This window comes from Lacerta agilis, chromosome 5 (genome assembly GCF_009819535.1).
Source record: "Lacerta agilis isolate rLacAgi1 chromosome 5, rLacAgi1.pri, whole genome shotgun sequence".
NCBI lineage: Eukaryota > Metazoa > Chordata > Lepidosauria > Squamata > Lacertidae > Lacerta > Lacerta agilis.
In genome coordinates, this window is record NC_046316.1 from 51,219,919 (window position 1) to 51,240,811 (window position 20,893).

A 20,893-nucleotide genomic window follows, 5' to 3' on the forward strand; every position below is an offset into this window, starting at 1 on the left:
TATATATACCTAGATTGATTTTATTCTAGGTAGACACGTCCATTTCAAGGGGTTGGGGGAAACATATTGAGGTTTGGTTCCAGGAAAAAGAATTCATTAGTCTGGTTTCACAGTCAGTTTCTTTTGTTTGCAAAGGCAAATCATGTATTCAGAGTTCAGTGTTTTGCTAGGGCAGAATGCATCATGGCGTTTCTCAAAATAAGCGGGTTGCTGCTGCATAATTAAATTCCTCATCTTCCTTTAAAACTACCAGTATTAACATAATCGGGATGATAAATGCAGAGTCATACTTCTCCTTGTCGACATTCATACTTTCCATGTTTCAAATGGAAACAATTGTGACATTTGACTTTATAAAAATGACCTGGTGTAGCAACTCCACTTAATTAAAACATTTAAAAAGTTGCTTTTCTTACATGCAATGAGTGATGCATTGCACTGCAAGGGAATGGAATGTGCAGCGATACAAATATTTTACAGTCCTAACAATTAAGGCTTTATTCCACTTCCAGCAGTTGACAACACAAGTGTCCCACACTTGATTCAGACAGTATCTGCACTAAAAGGGAACCAGTTGGGGGAAAGGGTGCTCCTTTGCTAATGAGTTTGGTAATCAAGGCATCTATTTTCATTTCAAATTGGCTAGATTGGGGGAAATTGCGAGACTAAATGACTAGAGCTAATTAGGATTATAAAAATATTCATCACGCTGAAGAATTAACACTGGGTCTTGATTTTCTAGTATTTGCATACGGCTGCTCTTTAAGGAAGGGTAGGGGAAACGGCACTGATAAATTGTCTTCTCTTTAATGAATTGAGCAAACACTATTTCTGTTTTAGCCATCCTTTCATTTAAAGGCACTGTTACATATTCATGATTTGTAAATGAAGCTAAGTGATTCCGATTCCTTGCATGATTACCATATTCAAGAAATTGCTTCCCCAAGTTGCTGTTAAATACTCTTGAACTTGGGATTTTCTTTTTCAACAGCAAATATTTTTTGCATATCTGCCCTATTAAACATGTTGTGGTAAACCCTGCACAGATTGAAAGATATGGTAGCCAGTAAAGTAGTCACAAAACCATTTATAGGTAAGATCAAGCGGCTAGCCGTCCTTAGAGGCTGACTGCCATATTTGTTGTTGTTTTTTGCTCTGCCACAGACATCACCTAATGTTGACAGGTCCTTTAACATTTCACTGTCTTTCCAAATCATTTTATTATCATCTTTGTTGCAATGGTACATTCGATCTTTGATGTATAACAGTTAGCTATCCTTACACGCTCAATAATGATTCACATAACTGCATTTTACGGGCTGGTTATATATTCATTTGTTACTTCAATTATATACTCCCCTCCATCCCATAGGATCGCAAGATAGAGTTATCCATAATAATGCAGTGGTGTATCATGGGGAGCTGGGGGGGGTGCATTGCCCCGGGCACAGATTTCGGAGGTGAAGGCCATCATGTCCTTCTCAGCTGCCCTACGGCTGAAGGGCGCACAAGGACGCAGCAGCCCAGACACCTGTGTGTGTGTGTGTGTGTGCACGCGTGTGCGTGTAATTCCACTTATAACCTACCCTTCCTCTCAAAGAATGGCAATATATAATACCATAAACCGTCAAAACCACCCACCTACCCCCAATATTGCTGCTGCTACCGCAGAAGGGAAAAGAGAATGGTACGGTACAATATTGTGTAATTGTGTTGTTAGTTGATTATTGTGTTGCAATTTTTTTTACTGCTGTGCTATTAACTGATTATTCTGCTGCATTTCCTCTACCATTTCTGATTACTTAAATTGCTGTGGGATTTATTAAGTACTATGCTTTGAAGTCTTAGCTGTTCACTGGAGACAACATGTGTCTAAGCAGTGGGAGATATAAAAGAGGAGGTGAGGGATTCTGTTTATACAAGGAGCCTGCAGTGTGTGTGTGTGTGTGTGTGTGTGTGTGTGTGTTATGACTTTGTGGTCTAAATGATACATTATTTTCTACTATTATTTTCTATAATTGTTTCTCTATTGATTGTCAGCTTCCATGAGCAGCAGACTGGGAAAATGTTGGGGAAATGAGAATACTGGAGGAGGAAGAAGAATACAGAGGGCCACTTTCTTTATTTCATTCTACTTTTTAAACAATTACATTACAATCTAGGTCAGTAAATAAATACAATAAGCCAACTGAACTATATTGTATTAAATATATTACATTTACAAGATTAAATCATTTTAAAACATCTCACAAAAACTCAACTTTTTTGCTGTTCATATTACTCTCATGCTGAAAGTCATTTTCCCTCACATCACCTCCATTTGCTTAAATCAATCAATGCACATTGATCTACATTTGAGAGTTTTATCTATCATTTCTCCTGTAGGCTCTGAGCAGCATACAAACGAGGCTCAAGTACCCCCAAAAGTGTGAGACATTTGCAAGGCCATATGAAACTTAAAGCTGATTGGTTGTCTTTTGCCCATGATAGCAATATTCTATATTTTCAAAAGCACTGAATTTCAATGGGAGTTTGAGGTGTTTTTTCATTGTGTTTTGCCTCTCTATGGGTGTGATTTTTTACTCGGTTTCTGAAAGGTCCTGGGTTCAAATCCTGCTGGGTGTACATTTGAGAGAAGGGCTGTAGAGCACATGTTTTGTATGCAATCCCAGGTTGAATCCCTGACATATCCAGGAAGAGGGGGAAAAGAATCCTGTCTGAAACCATGAAAGGTTGTGGCTAGTCAATCAGCTTAGACAATACTGAACTAAATGGACCAATGGTTTCATCACTCAGCTTCCAGGACCAGCCGTACCATTAGGTAGAGTGAGGCGGTTGCCTCAGGTTACAGATGCTGAATGGTGGACAGTGGACACTTGCAGGTAAGCCATGCTGCCTGAGCTAGCCTGCATAACTCTCTGAACCCACAATAAGCTGCAATTCCCAGGATTACCGTATTTTTTGCTCCATAAGACGCACTTTTTTTCTCCTAAAAATTAAGGGGAAATATCTGTGCGTCTTATGGGGCAAATGGTGGTCCCTGGAGCCGAATTGCCCAGGGGCCAAAAGCAGATAGTGCTTTTTATTTTACGAAGAGAAAAAAGGGGTGTTGAAAGAACCCTGCTCAGCAGCTGATCAGCAAGAGATCGGGAGAGAGATAAGAGTCCCGGCTCCCTTTCAGCCCCCCTCCATTTGTTGAATGTGCTGCAGAGGGAGGCTTTCCCCCTCTTTCTCCTCTTTGCTTTTCCCCCTTTGCAAAAAAGCTGCAAAACTTTTAGCTGATCCTAAAAAAAACCCAGGGCTTTTCCATTTGTAAAAAAGCTGCAAAACTTTTAGCTGATCCTCAAAAACAACAACAACAACAACAACAACAACAGGGCTTTTCCCTTTGCAAAAAAGCTGCAAAACTTTTAGCTGATCCTCAAAAAACAGGGCTTTTAGAGGAGGAAAACCAGAAAAATATTTTTTTCTGGTTTCCTCCTCTAAAAACGAGGTGCGCCCTATGGTCTGGTGAGCCCTATGGAGCGAAAAATACGGTATTTGGGGGAGGCATGTCTGTTAAAACAGTGCGGTACTGCTTTAAATGTAAGGTGCAGGTATAGTCTAAGATTAAAATGCCAGTATGTTTGGCTTTTGGCTTTTATATGTATGAAATTAGAGAGGGAGTGTGGAGTGGTGCAAACCATCGTGCTCTTCAACTCAGGCAGAAAAATATCTGGAGCTGACTTTGTCTGCTTCCTGTGTTGCACCATTACAATTTTTGCTGCCATGATTCTGAACTGTGAGCTCACCGACTTCATTCCTGTAATTGATTCTGGGTGCTGTTCAAACTGACAAGGATAGAAGACCAAGTAATAAGGTTTTGCCTGCTACTGCCGCAATTTTCCTACAAGCCATATTCCAGAAGGCTTGTACTTTGGCTTAATATAATCAATATACATGGATCAACATTTTTTTTTTATCCCCCAAAGTTAGACTCCTCCTTTCATACTTGCTCAGTGCAAGGGAATAGAAGATAGCCGCTGCATTTTATTTCAGCACATGACAAGGTAAAATACCTGTAGTTTAAACCTGAACAATCTAGTGATGTGTACAGAAAAGAAGCGAGACGCGGCACTGCTGAAGTTTACGCAGACTATTGCCGTTTTGAAAACAGGAAACACTTTCCAAGTGCTAGACCGCATTTAAATGTAACAAAGGTTTACATAATTGCCAGTTGTCACATAGGCATGAAGTGCTCAAAAATGCCTTATCTAACCATCTACGCCACAAAGTGCACATTCTAGAATGGAATTTGCAATGGACACCTGTGGGATGAGCAGTGTGGATAGATTGTTCATCAGGTCCTTAACCTTCAGCAGAGGCTAAGAAATGCAAAGCTGTTATCGAGTTTCATAATCCTTTGGCTTGGAATACGAAACTCGTGCTGCTATTTTAATTCAAGTCTGACAGCTCAACTCCTATCCATTGTCCGTGGCATCTCAACCTTCTGTCTCCCAACACTTCTGCCCACACACCAGACCTCTCATTTATTTTATTTTATTTATTAGATTTATATACAGCCTTTCATCATAAGATCTCAAGGAGGTTCACATAATCACCACCACCACCATCATCTAGCTATGTGTCAGGAAATGCTGAATCTGGGTATAGCTGCCCCACTGAACTGCAGGTGGCAGCTTCTCTGAACTGACCCTGCCCACCCAGGCTAGCAATTGGAACCTTCTGGGCAGGAAGGGATATTAATTGCTTCCTCTTCCAGTCCAGTCTTGATTGAACACAAATTCCTCATGAGGACTGGCCAGTATCCTTAGTTACTCCTCACTCCTGCCTCCTGGTTTGCTCTTTGGCCCTCACCACTGTCTTGTCTAATTCTTGGCTCATCTCAGAGACTGTTGCTCACAGCACAGTCCTGACATTGTGGCTCCAACTTTTACCCTAGCTATGGGAGGGAAGAATCTCTTTTTCTGCCTGGCAGTGGCACTGCAACTCCAGTGGTAGGCTCGTGTGTGAGTGGGAAGGTTGGGGGCAGTTACTGGATCTGTCCGTGCCTCATCAGTGGTGATATGACAGGATCTGAATTAAGTTGCATTGCTGTGAAATGAGATGAGCATTCACCCAAACGTTGTGAGAAATTTCTCAGCTTATTCTGAACCTATCTAAGGAGAGCTCCATATTTATAGATATAAAATATTTATTGAAAAGAAGTAGATGGAAATTATGTAAGCTGTTAAGGTAGCTATTAGTTTGTTGGATTCTATCAGGGGCTGGATTTGCTACTGTCAATGATCTAGAGTTAAGTAGTAGAGCATATAATGTTAAGACGGGGTTTAAATCTCACTGTGAAAAGATCTGTGAAAAGGTTTGGGAATTCTGGGAGGCCTGTTTCTAACTTTCATGTCTATGTAACTTGCCTTGCCCTCCCTCTCTCTGCTCCCCACCATACAACCCATTTTCTTGTCATTCTTTTAAACACATGCAGACATTATACAGTCTCGAAAGTCATGATGACTCCATACCTGGAATTAGACTTTCAAATTACAGCACTATGATTACTGGGAAGACCTTGCTGGGATGGAGATTGACTACCAGGTGCGCTGAGATGGCACACTGCCATACTACCTCAAACATCTAATTCAGCAACTCATAGGAAGGGATATATAGATTAATGAAGAATCTTGATGATGAATATACTTAGTGGAAGATGAGACCTTTGATTGCCAAGCTCTTGCATTTTACAACTTGTTTGATTAGCAACGTTGTGGCAGGTGTTTTACTAATAAGCCATTTATTAGAAAGTGATAGCTCAGTCGGTAGAGCATGAGACTCTTAATCTCAGGGTCGTGGCTTTGAGCCCCATGTTGGGCAAAAGAGTATTGCATTGCAGGGGGATGGACTAGATGACCCTCATGGTCCCTCCCAACTCTACGATTCTATCAGTTCTGTAAGGTTCTCAGTTAGTTGCTCATGAGTAAGCAGCCAGGACTCCGCTGTTTCCTTTAAAGTTTTTATTGTGCAAACTATGTACAGTGCAGAGCTAAAAATTTCATGTCTGTATCAAGCGGTGTCAGAATATGGGAATGGTCCCTTCCAGTTCTGACCCCAACAAAAGAGCTTAGGGATACGAAAACCCTGCCTCCCATCTTTTCATTTCGCCCCATGATGACTTTGGGGCGACAGAAGTTGTGCACCCCCTGTATCGCCTGCTGAACTGTGTGAGTGCTGGGTCTCTCGTGCATCCCCAGAGCCTCGGCTCCTTTCCCCCTGAGAGACCTCCCCCTCCTCGCTGGATGCCTCACCACTCCTCCCGCTGCTAGAGGAGGTACTGCTGGCAAGGTGGGACTGGGGCTCTCTGTAACATCCTGAGAGCCTTTGCACCACTCTGCGCTGAGTCAGGGATAGTTCCCTGACAAGTTCTATGAATTTCTGAACCAAAGCTGAATTCCACTGCCACCATCAAACCTCTGAAACAGCCTTCTCACTAAAGCCATGGCATGTCCCAAGGTAATGAGTTCTGCTGAGAATGTGAACATAGCTGCCCCACATGCCAGCATCCTTTATCTCCCCTACCAGATAACCCTTTGAGCTTAAAAAGCAGACCATGTGATTGAGCACATACTCAGCAGTATAGAGGGGTGGAGTGGTGCCTCAAGAAGAGACCACAAGGGGAAGGTCTTGAGGTCTTTATGCCAGCATCCAGTCACTGGAAAATATTCTTCATTCTCAAACACACACACACACACACACACACACACACACACCCAACATTAACATTATGCCTCTGAATACCAATCGCTTGGACTTGCAGAACGCTGCTTTGCTCATGTCCAGCTGCAGGCTTCCCAAAGGCATCTGGCTGGCCACAGTGAGACGGGATGTTGGATGACATGGGCCATTGGCTTGGTTCAGCAGGCTCATCTTATGTTCTCAAAGAAAATGAATGTACATAAATGTGCTCCTTTCACACACAAAAACAGTGCAATTTGGGGGTGGGGAGTTATAGAATTTGGGTATTCTAACCCAAACCAAACCTAGCCTGGATTACCACTGAGTTTCCTGACAGACACATCATATACCCAGCAGCTGATCATTTGTTTCTTTATTACTGTGGTCTTTGTCCAAACACAGGCACAGTGTGTGTGTGTGTGTGTGTGTGTGTGTGTGTGTGTGTATTTCTAGCTTAAAAGTAACATCAAACCATTCAGCAACATCAAACAGATATATTGGGTCTTTCAATTCATACTGCGAAATTCCTGGATACACCGAACATCTGAGCTTGCAAAAAGGACTGACATTTGGCTAAGTCCTTTCATACAATGACTGCCTGGCACAGCAAAGAACTCTACATTTACAGTAGCTTTGCATCTGCAAATGTCACTGTGGCATCATCAAAGAAATAGCAATGTGAACCTGGTGCCTTCTGTTAACAAGGTAAAGGCTATATTCAAGTTATTATCTGTGGTGGCTACTGGTGCAGTATATAATAGAACACTTTAAAGTGCATTAAATTACTTAGGTCAGGCAGTAAAAGACCTGGGGACTATGGTATATTGCAGCACAGGAGACATTGTTCAATGGACCACTAATGAATTTACTCTCCAAGGGAAAGCTGGGATGCTTCACAAATATAACTGCTGAGCCAAATAACTTCCCCTGCTTCTTGTGCATGCTCCAACAGACATTCCAAAATCTGAGGTAGAACTTTACTGAGGAAAACGTTACAATGTGCTCACCCCTCTGCGTTCCACTCAAAGCTCACAATGCCAAACATCTGTTGCATGGGCAAACAGGAGATCAGAAAAAGGCCGTAAGCCAATACTAAGACATCATTGAGTCATGATACTTGTAATGAGCATAGCCAACATGCCAAAAGAAACCTCCATGTGAAAGCAGTTTTGTACTTGTTCCCTCAAAAGCTTAGGGATCATTCTTGTCAGATTGCAAGACCATCTCCTGTAGCAAATGCTCCACAGGTAGCACTTGAAACGTAAAAAAAAAAAGTTGGTGCCCATCGTTTGCCCCACTTCTCCCCCCAGTCTTTATATTCCTTGGGGATATGCATGTACTCATGAAAAAGTGGGACACCTGAGGCATGTTTGCTTCTATACTCCCTCAGCTTTGGGAAAGAGTGTGTCTGACCACAATTCATTGCTTCTCTGAGCTCAGTGTTCCAGCCCTGGCTAGAAGAACTTAGGATATGTTGGATACATGGGCTCTTTAAAGCAAGGGGCATTGCAGAAGAGAGAGTAAAAGTAAAGGAACCTTTGACCATTAGGTCCAGTCGCGGGCGACTCTGGGGTTGCGGTGCTCATCTTGCTTTATTGGCTGAGGGAGCTGGTGTACAGCTTCCGGGTCATGTGGTCAGCATACTAAGCCGCTTCTGGCAAACCAGAGCAGCACACAGAAACGCCGTTTACCTTCCCGCCAGAGCGCTACCTATTTATCTACTTGCACTTCGTGCTTTTGAACTGCTAGGTTGGCAGGAGCAGGGACCAAGCAACAGGAGCTCACCCCGTCGCAGGGATTCGAACTGCCGGCCTTCTGATCGGCAAGCCCTAGGCTCTGTGGTTTAACCCACAGCGCCACCTGCGTCCCAGAAGAGAGAAAATAAACTGAATTTCCCCCGAGAGATCTGGCTTGGTCAAATTGAGGAACAAATCAAGGCTTTTGAATTCAAGCATGCATTGACAAGGTTGGGGAACTTGCTAATTTAGATGTTTGCAAATAATTCAGTGTTCTAAAAAGATTGAAAATGGGTGTGACTATATCTTGAAAAATTATAGACTGGTGCTCAATGTTGTTTTATTCACCTATCCATTGAACACCATCATCCATATACATGATGCTTTGCAGAGTACTAAAGGGTATATCCCAGCTCCTGCTGCATTTGAAAGCACATCACAGTATGTGCCCCTTCATTAAATTGAGTGGGAGAAGAGACACTGTAGCAGGGGTTAGATCAGAATCCAGCTTTTTAGGCGGAAGAAAAGGCAACAAACAGAGGAAGCATGGTTTCTGCAAAAGCAACAACCAACAATTGCCATCAAATCAATAACATCCATCTAGAAAAAAATCAGGCTGTTACAAGGCAAGCGCTTCTTTTCAATCTATCGTTATTTCAAGACTATTGCTCTGCAGTTACCCTCTCATCCATATCCTGCAACAGTTATGCATAACCCCATCACCAAAAAGACAACTAATGTGTTTCTTCCCAACAGAGATCCTTTTAGATGATCTTTCATGAAAAATTGCTGCCGTCAACATTACAGTGCCTATGGGATAACATTATTTTCCTCAGACAGTATAGCCCTATTCATGCATTGCTCAGCATATGCATGTAGAACAAGGAGGGGGGCTGCTTTTAGACCTCCCCCCCAATGGTGAATTGCCCTCTGCCCTCAGCCCTCAGAAACCACATGTTGCCTATGGCCATGTGAGCAGAAAGACACATAAGAGTCGTGCCAGATTAATGATGTGAAGGAGGACCTGAGTTATGACAAGCTTCACCCAGTCTGTTCCCAGAGCCCCGCCTCTCAGAAAGGCCATCACTAGCCAATTCAGTTTTTGGATTTCAGCAGGAAATCCTATCAACCAGCTGAAACCAATGTCAGAGTCAGCCAACCACGCAGAAAGGAAACCCCTTTTTGAGGGCATAATAAGGGACTGCAGTTTCGTTACAATTTGCATCTGACAGGATTAACAGTGCTACAACAAACAGGGATGGCAGCTGTGTTAAATGAGAATTAAAACACGGAAGAGTTCTACATAGCTCAAAATAAGACAGATAGCACAGTTGTACCTGACCCCTTTGCAATTTTCCTTTCAGTATACCATGACTCCATGAGTGCCCTTGACTACTGCCACAAAGAGTAGTTTAAATTCCTATGTTTAGAAATCATTTTGCAAGCTTGGAAATGGGGAAGCTAATAGTGTGAGGCAAAAAAAAATGAGGGTTGCAGGTGAATACCCTGCACAGGGAACTGGGAGCACCATTTAAAGTTCAGTGAATGCATAAAGGAATAACATCAGAACGGTATTATTTGGATTAAATAAGAAAGGAAGCAGGAGAAGGAACAACAGCAGCATCTCCCCAAGACCAGAACATGGGAATTCACCCAAAAATGTTTAATTTGGAATGGAATAATTGGCTTTTTTAATTGTATTATGATTTGGTATTGTATCAATGTGGCTTATATTGGATTAGTATTAATGAAAAATTAATAAAATTATTATAAAAAATAAAGTTTGGTGAATGCATGTTCATCCAATCAGAATAAGCTGGTGCATTTGGATATGAATGTGTTAACCAATGGAGCTTTGTCCCATTGCTGGATGCAATCTCCTTTTCCTTTGTAGCAACCTGTTGAGTACCTGATACAGATGATCCACAAAAAGAAAAACTTTCTGTGCATGAATTGCCATCACTAGACAGTACAGATTCTCCAGACTGTATAGATATTTATTCACCAAATAGTATGTATACAATGAATGAGCAACAACGGCCTAAAGTTCAGGCACTGCTTCCTTCTTCTCTCTCAACTTCCAATGTGCCAAAAGGAAGTGATCAGAAGCTTTCACTCCCTGTTTTAAACGAACCAGAGTTCGTTGTTTGGTCTGATGTGGGAAAACTCTAAACCATGATTTGATAGCCAGGATCAAACCATAGGTTAGCTTTGACCCTGGCTTGTTTCAACAAACTGTATTTTAAACAGTGGTTGGAACCTGTGGCCCTCCAGATAATCCTGGACTACAGTGGCTAGTCATTGGTCATGCTAGCTGGGGCTGATGAGATGTTTCCAGACTCCAATTCACAATTTAAATGCTTCCTATCAAACCAGAGAAGAGAGAGCACTTGCGCCTAACGCTTACTGCTTCTAGTGCATGTAGCACTAAACACTGGTGTAGCACCTCATCTGAAATGGGGCAAAGATATACCATGAGCATTGTACCTTTTGGTCAAGGCTGTATGCTAGAATCCAGTCCTCTTGCTTAGGATGGAACAGCAGGCTCTGGATGTAGAAGCTGAGCCGATATTTTTGATAGGTGGCGCCTTCGTCGTTACTGATCAGTATGCTACTTTCAATCTCAGGATCACTCAAGAGCATTATCTATATAAAAAGAAAGAAAAGACAAGATAAAGGTGGAAATAGGCTTAACTACATATCTGATACTAACCTGAGATTATTATCATGTGATAAGAATTGCCCCTATATAGTTACATTACATGTAAGAATTGTCCCTATATAAGTTACATTGCCTAGTTGGAATGCATCATTGAACTCTTGCTTGAATGAATGGTGGAGAGGGGTGGGTGGATGTATAGACCCTATGGCTTTTGTGTGGCTAGAACTGTGCAAAGGTAAGTCACATCCATTGCCCTGCCCACTTTTGTCTCTGGCCCTACCCACCACCTGCCATGTGGCTGCCAGAAGGTTCTCTGTGAGGTAATGTGGCCCTCAGGCGGAAAGATGCACCCCACTTCTGGTTTAAACATTTTGCCCAGTGAATGATTTTCATATTCCACACTGAAATGTTGAACTCTGCATCTGAAGTGATAATAGTGTCAATATCAAATATGACAAAGGGTATGACTTGGAGCGCAAATATTACTGCTCTGGTAAAGAAGGCCCAGCAGATAATTTATTTCCCCAGACTTTTGAAGAACAACAATCTGAGTGAGAGACTGCTGGTGTCCTTCTACTGAGGCTCCATAGAGAGCATTCTTACATACTGTATTTCTGCTTGGTTTTCCAGCTGCACAGCCAGGGAGAGGAAGGTACTCCAGAAAGTCATAAAGCGTGTTCTCCCATCGAAGAGAGCACGGGTTGCAGAAGGGTTAAAGGAGCAGCTCCAAGTTAATGGGAGGGTGTTTTGGGCTGGCCACAGCTAGGATTGGTTGAGGCAAGTTGCTGGGGAGTTTAGCATGTTGCTAGTTGGTTGATTGACAGTTCTTGCCTTTAAAACCTAAGTTTGTGAAACTTTGGTTTCACTTTTGCGGTGTGCAACGGATCTGGTGTCTGTCGCTGAGCGCTGCAGAAGGAGCATCTCAATACGGTTGTATTGCTTCCCTGTTTTCCCCTGAGTTCATTCGAACTCATCCCTTCCATCTAGCTAACCTTCACCCCTTATAAAAAAAAAAAAAAGCTTCCTTTCCTGATCCCTTCTTCCCCCCCTTTTTCCCCTACCCCCCTGCCCCCCCCCGCACGCCGTATCGGATCGCTCCCGGCCGTACGGTGGTGAGTCCCCCTTTTCAACAGCTTCGGGTGGGGGTTTTTGGGACCCACCGGGCTCCGCCCGACCTTCCCCCACCTCCGGTGGCCGTGCCGGAGCTGGCCTTTGGGACTGCTTGATCCCTGCGAGGCCTCGTGGGCGGCAGGGCCCGCGCTCCGGGGGGGATCGATTGGCGTTCTCCCGCCCCCCCCCCCCGTTGTCTGCAGGGTGAGGGGGCCGCCGCTCGGCCGGATCGCGGCCTCGCCCCGCTGTTTTCGCCCTCGTTCGGGCGTTAGCTCGCCCCGGTGCTCTGCGGCGCGCGCTGCAGCGGCGGCAACAGGCTTAGGGGCTTGCCTTTCGGCCGCCCGCCGCTGCGCGTGGGCGCGGCTTCGCCGGCTTCCGTTCCGGCGCCGCGGGCCCCCCGGGCCGTTTTTTCGTTTTGTGCTCGGCCCGTGCCGGCCTCTCGCCGCGCCCTAGTCTCCCCAGGCGTGGGAGGCGCGCGCTAACGGCCGCGGCCGAGCGCGGGGGCGTCCTTCCTGGCCGCCCTCCCCCGCGGCGCGTGGGCACCGCGTTGCCAGCCCCGCCGCGCTATTCAAGGCCCTTCCTCGTTTTCCCCTCGGCGAGCGCGCCCGGGGCTGCTTCCCGGCCCTCGCTGCGACGCCGGGGCCGGCCTAGTTGCTGCCGGCCGGCGCAGGCAGCTTCCCCTGGGGCTTCCCCCGTTCGACGCCGGCCGTTCGCGGCGTGGGGGAGCGCCTCCGGGGCTGCGGGCTTGCGGGCGCGCTCTCCGCGCGGTGGGCCCGTCCTGCGGCGGGGCGCGATTCACCGCCCCCCCCCGGGAGGCCTTCAGGCCTCAGTTAACTCATCCCCAACCCGCTCCCTGGCTGAGGGTGGCCGCAGCCCCTGGGGCTTCAGGGGCCTAGTAGGCCCAGCCTGTTTTGGGGCCTAGCGGCCTCCAGTCCAGGGCCTAGTGGTCGGGAACCCCCGGGGGTCAGTGGTGGTTCCTAACGCTGGGCGCTTACTCATCGGCGGGCCCAAGGGCAGCGGCCTCGGCACCCCGGCCCCCTCCCAGACGGGGCCTGAGGCCTAGGGGCCAGTGGAAGCTGAAAAGATAGCCGGAGTCTTCAGGCGGCCATTTTGTGCTGGTGGCCATTTTAGGTGTCCGGATCCGGGCACCCCCCCACTGGTTGTTAATCTCAAGCGCCTTTTGCGGGCAGGAGCGGAGCCTGGTGCGGGGAGCCCGCTTCTTTTACGTGTGATTTTCTCTTGCAGCAGAGATGGCTCCGAAGAAGAAGGCGGCCCGCCCGGCAACCTCTACCCCATCGAAGAGGGTGATCAGGGGCCCATCCCAATCACTGCGCTCCCAGGCTCCCGCCCGGCCGGCGGGAAGGGTCGAGTCTTTCGTCGCTAGCTTGGCAGGCGACCCCGAGGCTCTGGCCCGCCTGGCGTCTGGCTTGGATGGCCTGCTGCAACGCCCAGCCCACCGCGGACGGGGCCGGGCGGCATCCTCTCGACGGGCGGCGGCCTCCCCCCCCCACTTCGGCAGGGTCCAGCGAAGAGGGCGAGGGCGCCACGTCACAACAGGCGCCGGTTGCATCCCGCCCTGCGACCCGCGCGGCGGCACGCGCATCACCATCGCCGACCGCCAGAAAGGGGAGGGGAAGGCGGGGGAGGTCCACCACACCCCGCGCAGGCCGGGCGGCGCGAGTCGTCCCGGCACCTGCTCCCGGTGTGGTTATTTCACCTATTGTCTCTTCTCAGTCTATCGCAGACGCATTGGTGCAGGACCCGTCTTCTGAATCCTCGGCCGAGGACAGCCTGCCGGTGCCTTCCAAAGTTTCCTCGGGTGGAAAGCGTCGGCGAGGCAGGCGTGCCGGGAAGCGTGCTAAGCGGCGCAAAGGGGACACTTCGTCTTCTTCGGCAGGTACGTCTTCGGACAGCTCCGGTGACGAATCCGATTCCCCCTTGGGCCTTTATTGGGGCTTTGGGGAATCAGTGCCGGGTTTGCCAAAATGGGCATGGCAGCGTAGGGCTAACTCGCACAGGGCGCGTTATGGTGCCATTCAGGATTGCCGCAATGGGGTTCTGCTCCCGGAGGTGACCGTGTCCACGAAAAAGGCGAGGGACATAGTCCCGGGGTGCCACCTGTCTTCTAAGATGCGTGCCAGGATTCTAGATGGCCGCTACGTCGATATTTTCAAACTAGCCCCCCCGGCCGATGAGAAGGCTGGTCAGGCCAGGTCGGATTCTGCATCCAGAAAGCGCGCCGGCTCGGACAGGGTCGAGCGGACGTTTGAACGCTGGCTGGACTGTTTTCAGGAATACGCGGGCGTGGTGGCAGCTGCTTATCCGCGGAGGGCTCTGCACCTGCTAGTTTACCAGTCCATTGTTCGCTCGGCCTACTCCATGGCCGGCGAGGCAGCGGCAATCACTTACGATGAGAAGTTTAGGCGTAGGGCCCACCGGATACATACTGCTCGTTGGGACCGCAGGGATCTGGACCTGTGGACCACGCATGTGGGCCCGTCCATTGAAAAGTCACCGGCGGAACAACCCAAGCAGAAGGCGGGAGCGTCGAAGGCGACCCGCCGGCTATCCTGTTGGGACTTTAATAAAGGGTCCTGCCAAAGGCAGTCTTGCAAGTACTGGCACGGGTGTTCCAAGTGCGGGGGGAATCACCCCGCCTCCAACTGCTTTGGTGGGAAGCGGCCCTTTCGAGGCGGGAGAGGGGGGGCCTCACAGGCAGCCAAGCCTGCCCCCTCCCCCGCAGGCGCCGGGGGCAGCAAGTAGCGTCCTCTCCTCCCTGGCCTTCTCCCCAATTAAGATACCGGCGCTCCTGCATTGGCTGGACATTTACCCCAATGCGGTTGCAGTGGCCTATCTGCGGGATGGGTTTGTTCAGGGATTTAGGGTTCCGGTTGCTGCGTTACCCGTGGCACGGAACCCCCCTAACCAAAAGTCGGTGCGTGAAATGCATGAAGTGGCCAGGAAAAAGATTGCAAAGGAATTGGCGCTGAGTCGCATGGGCGGCCCTTTTGAGGCCCCCCCGTTTCAGAATTTGCACCTTTCCCCGTTAGGGATTGTGCCCAAGAAAGCCCCGGGGGAGTTTCGCCTCATACATAACCTATCTCATCCCAGAGGCACGTCAGTAAATGACGTAATTCCCCAGGAGCTGTGCTCGGTGAAATATGCTTCGCTGGACTTTGCTATTAAATTAATCAGAAAATTCGGCCCCGGGGCCTTGCTTGCTAAATGCGACATTGAGTCTGCATTTCGGCTGTTACCCATTCACCCGCAGGACTTCTGGCTCCTGGGGTTTCGTTTTGAGGGGGCTTACTATTTCGACAAAGCTATGCCGATGGGATGCTCGGTCGCATGCGCGGCCTTTGAGTGCTTCAGCACCTTTTTGGACTGGGCCCTCCGCTACAAAACAGGGTTATCAGGGGTGACTCATTATCTCGATGACTTTTTGCTGGTGTCATCGGGGGAGTCAGGAGACTGTTTGACACTCATGAGGGCCTTTCAGGCCCTGACAGAGGAGTTGGGAGTGCCTCTCGCCGCTGGCAAAACGGAGGGCCCCGCAACTCAGCTTACCTATCTGGGTATCCAATTGGATACAGTGTCCCAAACGTCCCGCTTACCCGAGGAGAAGTTGGCGGCGTTACGAGGGATCATTCTTGACCTCCTTCCCTTGAGGAAGGTGACTCTTCGGCAGCTGCAGTCACTGTTGGGGCACCTTAATTTCGCATGTAGGGTGGTGGCTCCCGGCCGACCGTTCTGCTCTCGCTTGTATAGGCTGACAGCGGGAATGCGCAGCCCGCACCATAGGCGCAGACTGCCTAAGGAAGAGAAGGCTGATTTGAAGGTATGGTTGCAATTCCTGGAGGAATTCAACGGAGTGTCACTATGGCAGGATGTGTGGAACCTCCACACCGACTTCCAGGTGCATTCGGATGCAGCAGGGTCCCTGGGCTTCGGCCTTTACTGGAATGGCCGCTGGTGCGCGCAGGCATGGCCTGCAACCTGGCTAGGGGAGGCAGTCACGCGTGACCTAACCTTTTTGGAGTTTTTCCCCATAGCCGTTGCCGTGCATATTTGGGTCGAGGACTTCAGGGACCGGCGTGTCTGCTTCTGGTCGGACAACCAGGCGGTTGTGACCATTCTCGCAAAGCAGTCCTCGCGCTCGCCCAGGGTATCGGCCCTCCTCAGGGCTTTCGTGCTTCACTGTCTCAGGTTCAATATTGTATTTTCGGCTCGGTTTGTGCCTGGGGTCACTAACGAGATAGCTGACGCCCTGTCCCGTTTCCAGATGGAACGCTTCAGGTCGCTCGCCCCGGACGCGCAGCTTCTCCCGGAACCCTTCCCGGCATACCTGTGGACCATTGGCAGCACGTAGTTTGGCAGGGAGTAGCGGCATCTGTTTCCCCTTCCACCCTTCGGTCATACGACAAGGCCTGGAAGGACTTCCTGGCATTTCGCCGAGAGTCGGTGGCTGTGGGGGTGGAGTTGCGCCCATCATCTTCCCAGGTGCTGCAGTATCTGGCGCACCTTTTCCAACAGGGGAGAGCGGCTAGGACTTTAAAATTGCAGGCGGCCGCTATTTCCTTCTTCTCTAAGGCCCTTTTTGATTCGGACCCCTGCGCTAAATTTGTGGTCCGCAGAGCGTTAGAAGGCTGGGGCAGGCTTCACACTCCCCAGGTGGCCGCGAGGCGGCCCATTTCATTTGAGCTGCTTACCAGCATGCGTTCCGCTTTGCGTTCTATTTGCTGGTCTAAATATGAGGCCCGGCTTTTTGCTGCAGCCTTCTCCTTGACCTTTTTTGGTGCGTTGCGGATTGGAGAAGTGCTCTTGGAAACATTCGCAACCGGGCTTAACAGGGGCTTGCTCTATCAGGACGCCAGCCTATCTGACGCTGAGGTGACATTGACAATTCGTAGCTCAAAAACTGACCAGTTGGGAAGGGGTACGGTCATGGCATTGCCAGCCACAGGGCAGGGCGGGCCTTGTCCTGTGAAGGACTTGGCCAGATATTTCGCAGTCAGGCCCTCGGGCGAGGGTCCCTTGCTGATCCATGCTGACGGGCAGCCCTTGACGCGCCAGCAGTTTTCTAGGGTAATGCGCAAAGCAATCTCTGCCTGCGGCGTTTCGGCAGTCGGATTTGCCCCCCATTCCTTCCGCATTGGGGCCGCGACCACGGCCGCACATTGGGGTTTGTCTGTAGCGCGGATTAAGAACATGGGTCGCTGGAAGTCGGAGGCTTACAGAGGCTACGTGAGGAGGCGGCGTTAATTCCGGAACTTACATTTTTTCTTTTGACCCCTCCAGGTGTAGCGGCCACCCGGATTTGGATTGTGGGGCACAGCATTGTCCATTGGGCTGGAGTTCGTGCAGAGGAATCTGGTCTCGGAGCAGGCCTTGGCTTCCCTCCACATGTGCAGGTTTCTTGGATGGCCAGGCGGGGCATGCGCTGGTGTGAACTGTTACCTTTAATCCAGCACCGTTTGAATGGGGAGGCCCGCCCTGACGCCATCGTGGTGCACTTGGGGGAAAACGATTTGCCAGCTTTGGACTGCCTTACTCTACGTTCCACAATCCAAAGGGATCTGGGGGTTTTGAGGTCGCTGGTGCCTGATTGTAAGCTGTTTTGGTCTCATTGGCTCCAGAGGCAGGTATGGCGGGGCAGCTTCCGCCCGCAGGGTACGGAGAAGGCCAGGAAGCGTGTCAACGCGGTAGCTTCTGCCAGGGTCCTGGAATTGGGGGGGTCGCTATTAGGCACCCCAGGATTTATGCTTGGGCAGGTCAGCTCTATCGGGCTGATGGAGTCCACCTTTCTCCCCGGGGGAGCGATATCTGGTTGGAGGATATTGCGGAGGGACTAAAGGTAGGATTGGGACTGTGAGCGGTTGGCGGCGAGCTTGGGGTAGCTCGTGTGGCGGTTAGGCATTGGTATAAATTTGCTTGCACTAGGGGTCAGGATAGGCTGGGCCTGCCCCTAGTAACGCTGCTTCAGAGGTATGGATAGGCTGGGCCTACCTCTGAATGCGCGGGGCAGGGGTAGGAAATTGGTTGGGCCTACCCCTGAAAATAAGGGTATTCTGTTAAAAGAATCCAGGGACTCTTTCTGCTTTTGTCCATACCCAGTGGTGGGAGGCTTGGGCCAAGCGGAGTCCTAGGGAGCATTTGGGGGAGAAGCCTGGGTCGTTGCCCGACTCCGCTTCTGCCTTAGGTGTTCACCCTTTCTGACTTCGTCCTCAAAAGCGAATGTCAGCTGTCCCATGGCTGGGGGGACAGTAGTCGGGTCCAATGCCTAAGCAACCACTCACATTGGCTGTATTTAAATAAAGTTGTGGCCAAAATTATGCCAAAAACCCAAACCAAAAATAATGTGTCATGTCTGAATTACTGGGGGGAGCTGGGACGGTAACCTCGACATGCAACCACAGCCCAAAAGATTATTGGTCATCCTCTCCCATCTTTGGAATAACTATACAGTTCCCGTTGCCTTAAAAAAGTAAACAATATTTTACAGGATCCATCTCACCCGGGATATAGTCTTTTTGCACCACTGCCTTCGGGCAAGATACATAGAACAATTAGATCAAGAACAAATAGATTGAAGAATAGTTTCTACCCAAGAGCTATAACCATCTTAAATACTGTAACCAGATAATATGAACTTGGAGAGTTGTGATGGGTGTGTACGTATGTGCATGTGTGGCTGACAACGTGGGTTTTTGTGCTGTTTTTTTGTTTTGTTTTATGGGATGGCATCCAATTTCGTTGCACTTGTACAATGTTGTACTTGTACAATTACAATAAAGAAATCTTATCTTATCAATTGACTATATATAAGGCCTTAAATACTGTACACTAAAATGTTTTATTCCAAACTTAGTTCCTTTGGCAAGCCCTTTGTGGTAGCATGATTGACACTGACATCTCTTGGCTAACACAAGGATATTCTTCACGACATCACTTCTCCTCATGCAAACCTGCATGGACCCTGAGATTGTCATCTGACAAACTACTCTGCACCAGCTCCAAAGGAGCTCCATAGAGCAGTAGTTTCCATCTATGGAATGCCCTTCACTGAGAGGCCCATGTAGCACCAACTCTGTCATCATTTTGATGCCAGACCAATACACTTTTCTTTTCCTGGGAAGAAGAAGAAGAAGAAGAGTTTGGATTTGATATCCCGCTTTTCACTACCCGAAGGAGTCTCAAAGCGGCTCACATTCTCCTTTCCCTTCCTCCCCCACAACAAACACTCTGTGAGGTGAGTGGGGCTGAGAGACCTCAGAGAAGTGTGACTAGCCCAAGGTCACCCAGCAGCTGCATGTGGAGGAGTGGAGACGCGAACCCGGTTCCCCAGATAACGAGTCTGCCGCTCTTAACCACTACACCACACTGGGAATTTGGGCAGCAGCAATGATTGGATGCTTTTACTCTGTTTATGTTCTGGGAAGAAGAAATTTAAGAAACTAAACAAACTAGCTTGTTCTTAGATCAGCTAATTATTTATACTGGTGATAGCAAAAAGGGGAAAGCATTCTGCCTAGGAATTCACCACTGTCATTAGGCAGACACAGAGACAAGGGTCAAGGTGACCCCTTCAGCTAACTCTAAATGGTTGCAATGGTCTGTACAATACTCCACAGTCACCGATTTTTATCGTGTGTGCCAAAATTCTGCAACAAGGAAAGCTTTATTCTACGGCTGGTATAAATTTCACAGAAAGGGAAAATTTACATAATGTCTTATTTTGCATGATCTATTCTGCAATACTTCCTATTTTGCATAATTTATTCCAGTTTTCATAGTCATGGCGAGAAGCAAGGAGCTATGTAGGTGACTAAGCTCCACCTCTTATCTTATTCAGCAACTCCTTGCTCACACGGTCTTTCAAGCAGTAAGAAGAACTATCCATTAAATTAGAATGATCAGCTTTCATGCATATATTTTCAGACACATTCCCCTTTTTTGTTATTTGATAGCTGAAATTTGCAGGAAGCTGAATTTTATTTCCCAGTGCCAGATTATGTACTTTTTGTGCTCAATCGTAGCACACAAGCAGTTTTGTCTGTGGAGACCTGCTGTTGCTTCAGAGTGTAAGATCAGGCTAGCAGCATTTCAGCTTGGCACTAAAAATCAGCTTTGAGAATCTCAAAGCCTCACTTCAGCAAAAACTTAGTTCAATAGGAATTATCACCTCTATCATCTCTGGGGCCGCTGTGTCAAAAGCTCAGTATACCATGGAAATAAGCCTTTCTTTTTGCTTCCCAAAGGACTTCTATATTGCACAATAAAAGAGAAAAAGGTTGTCACCTCTAATCCCTATTTGGGGGGGGGGACTAAATCACCTTTTCAGGATTCAAGAAAGCTTCTGTTTGGGACTAACTTTGTTTCCCGATCTATTTATTCATATCCAGAGAATAAGAGAGATATCTGTATCTCACATTACTAACATTTGCTTACATCTGCAGACTAGATGAAAGAGAATGGAAGATTGCCACAAAGCAAAACATTTCAGAAGGATGCTACTTTTAAAACAAAGATTCTCTGGAGAAACAGATTTGCCACTCACTAAAGGTTATCAAGTTAAGAATGCTATAGATTAAAGGTTTCCTCTTGTTCTAAGTTTGGCTAAAGAGGTTAAGGACCTTAATTCTAGAGTACAGCTGATGGG

At 48.0% G+C, this 20,893-nt stretch overlaps 1 protein-coding gene across 2 annotated transcripts in view; it reads right to left on the reverse strand.

Annotated features, from left to right (window-relative positions):
- Positions 1-20,893, reverse strand: part of SORCS3 (sortilin related VPS10 domain containing receptor 3) — a 410,921-nt gene that overhangs the window by 163,455 nt on the left and 226,573 nt on the right. For both annotated transcript variants that reach the window (XM_033149721.1, XM_033149722.1), the window contains exon 4: positions 10,950-11,108. In XM_033149721.1, coding sequence (XP_033005612.1) covers positions 10,950-11,108 — 159 coding nt within the window. The remainder of the gene's footprint in view (positions 1-10,949; positions 11,109-20,893) is intronic.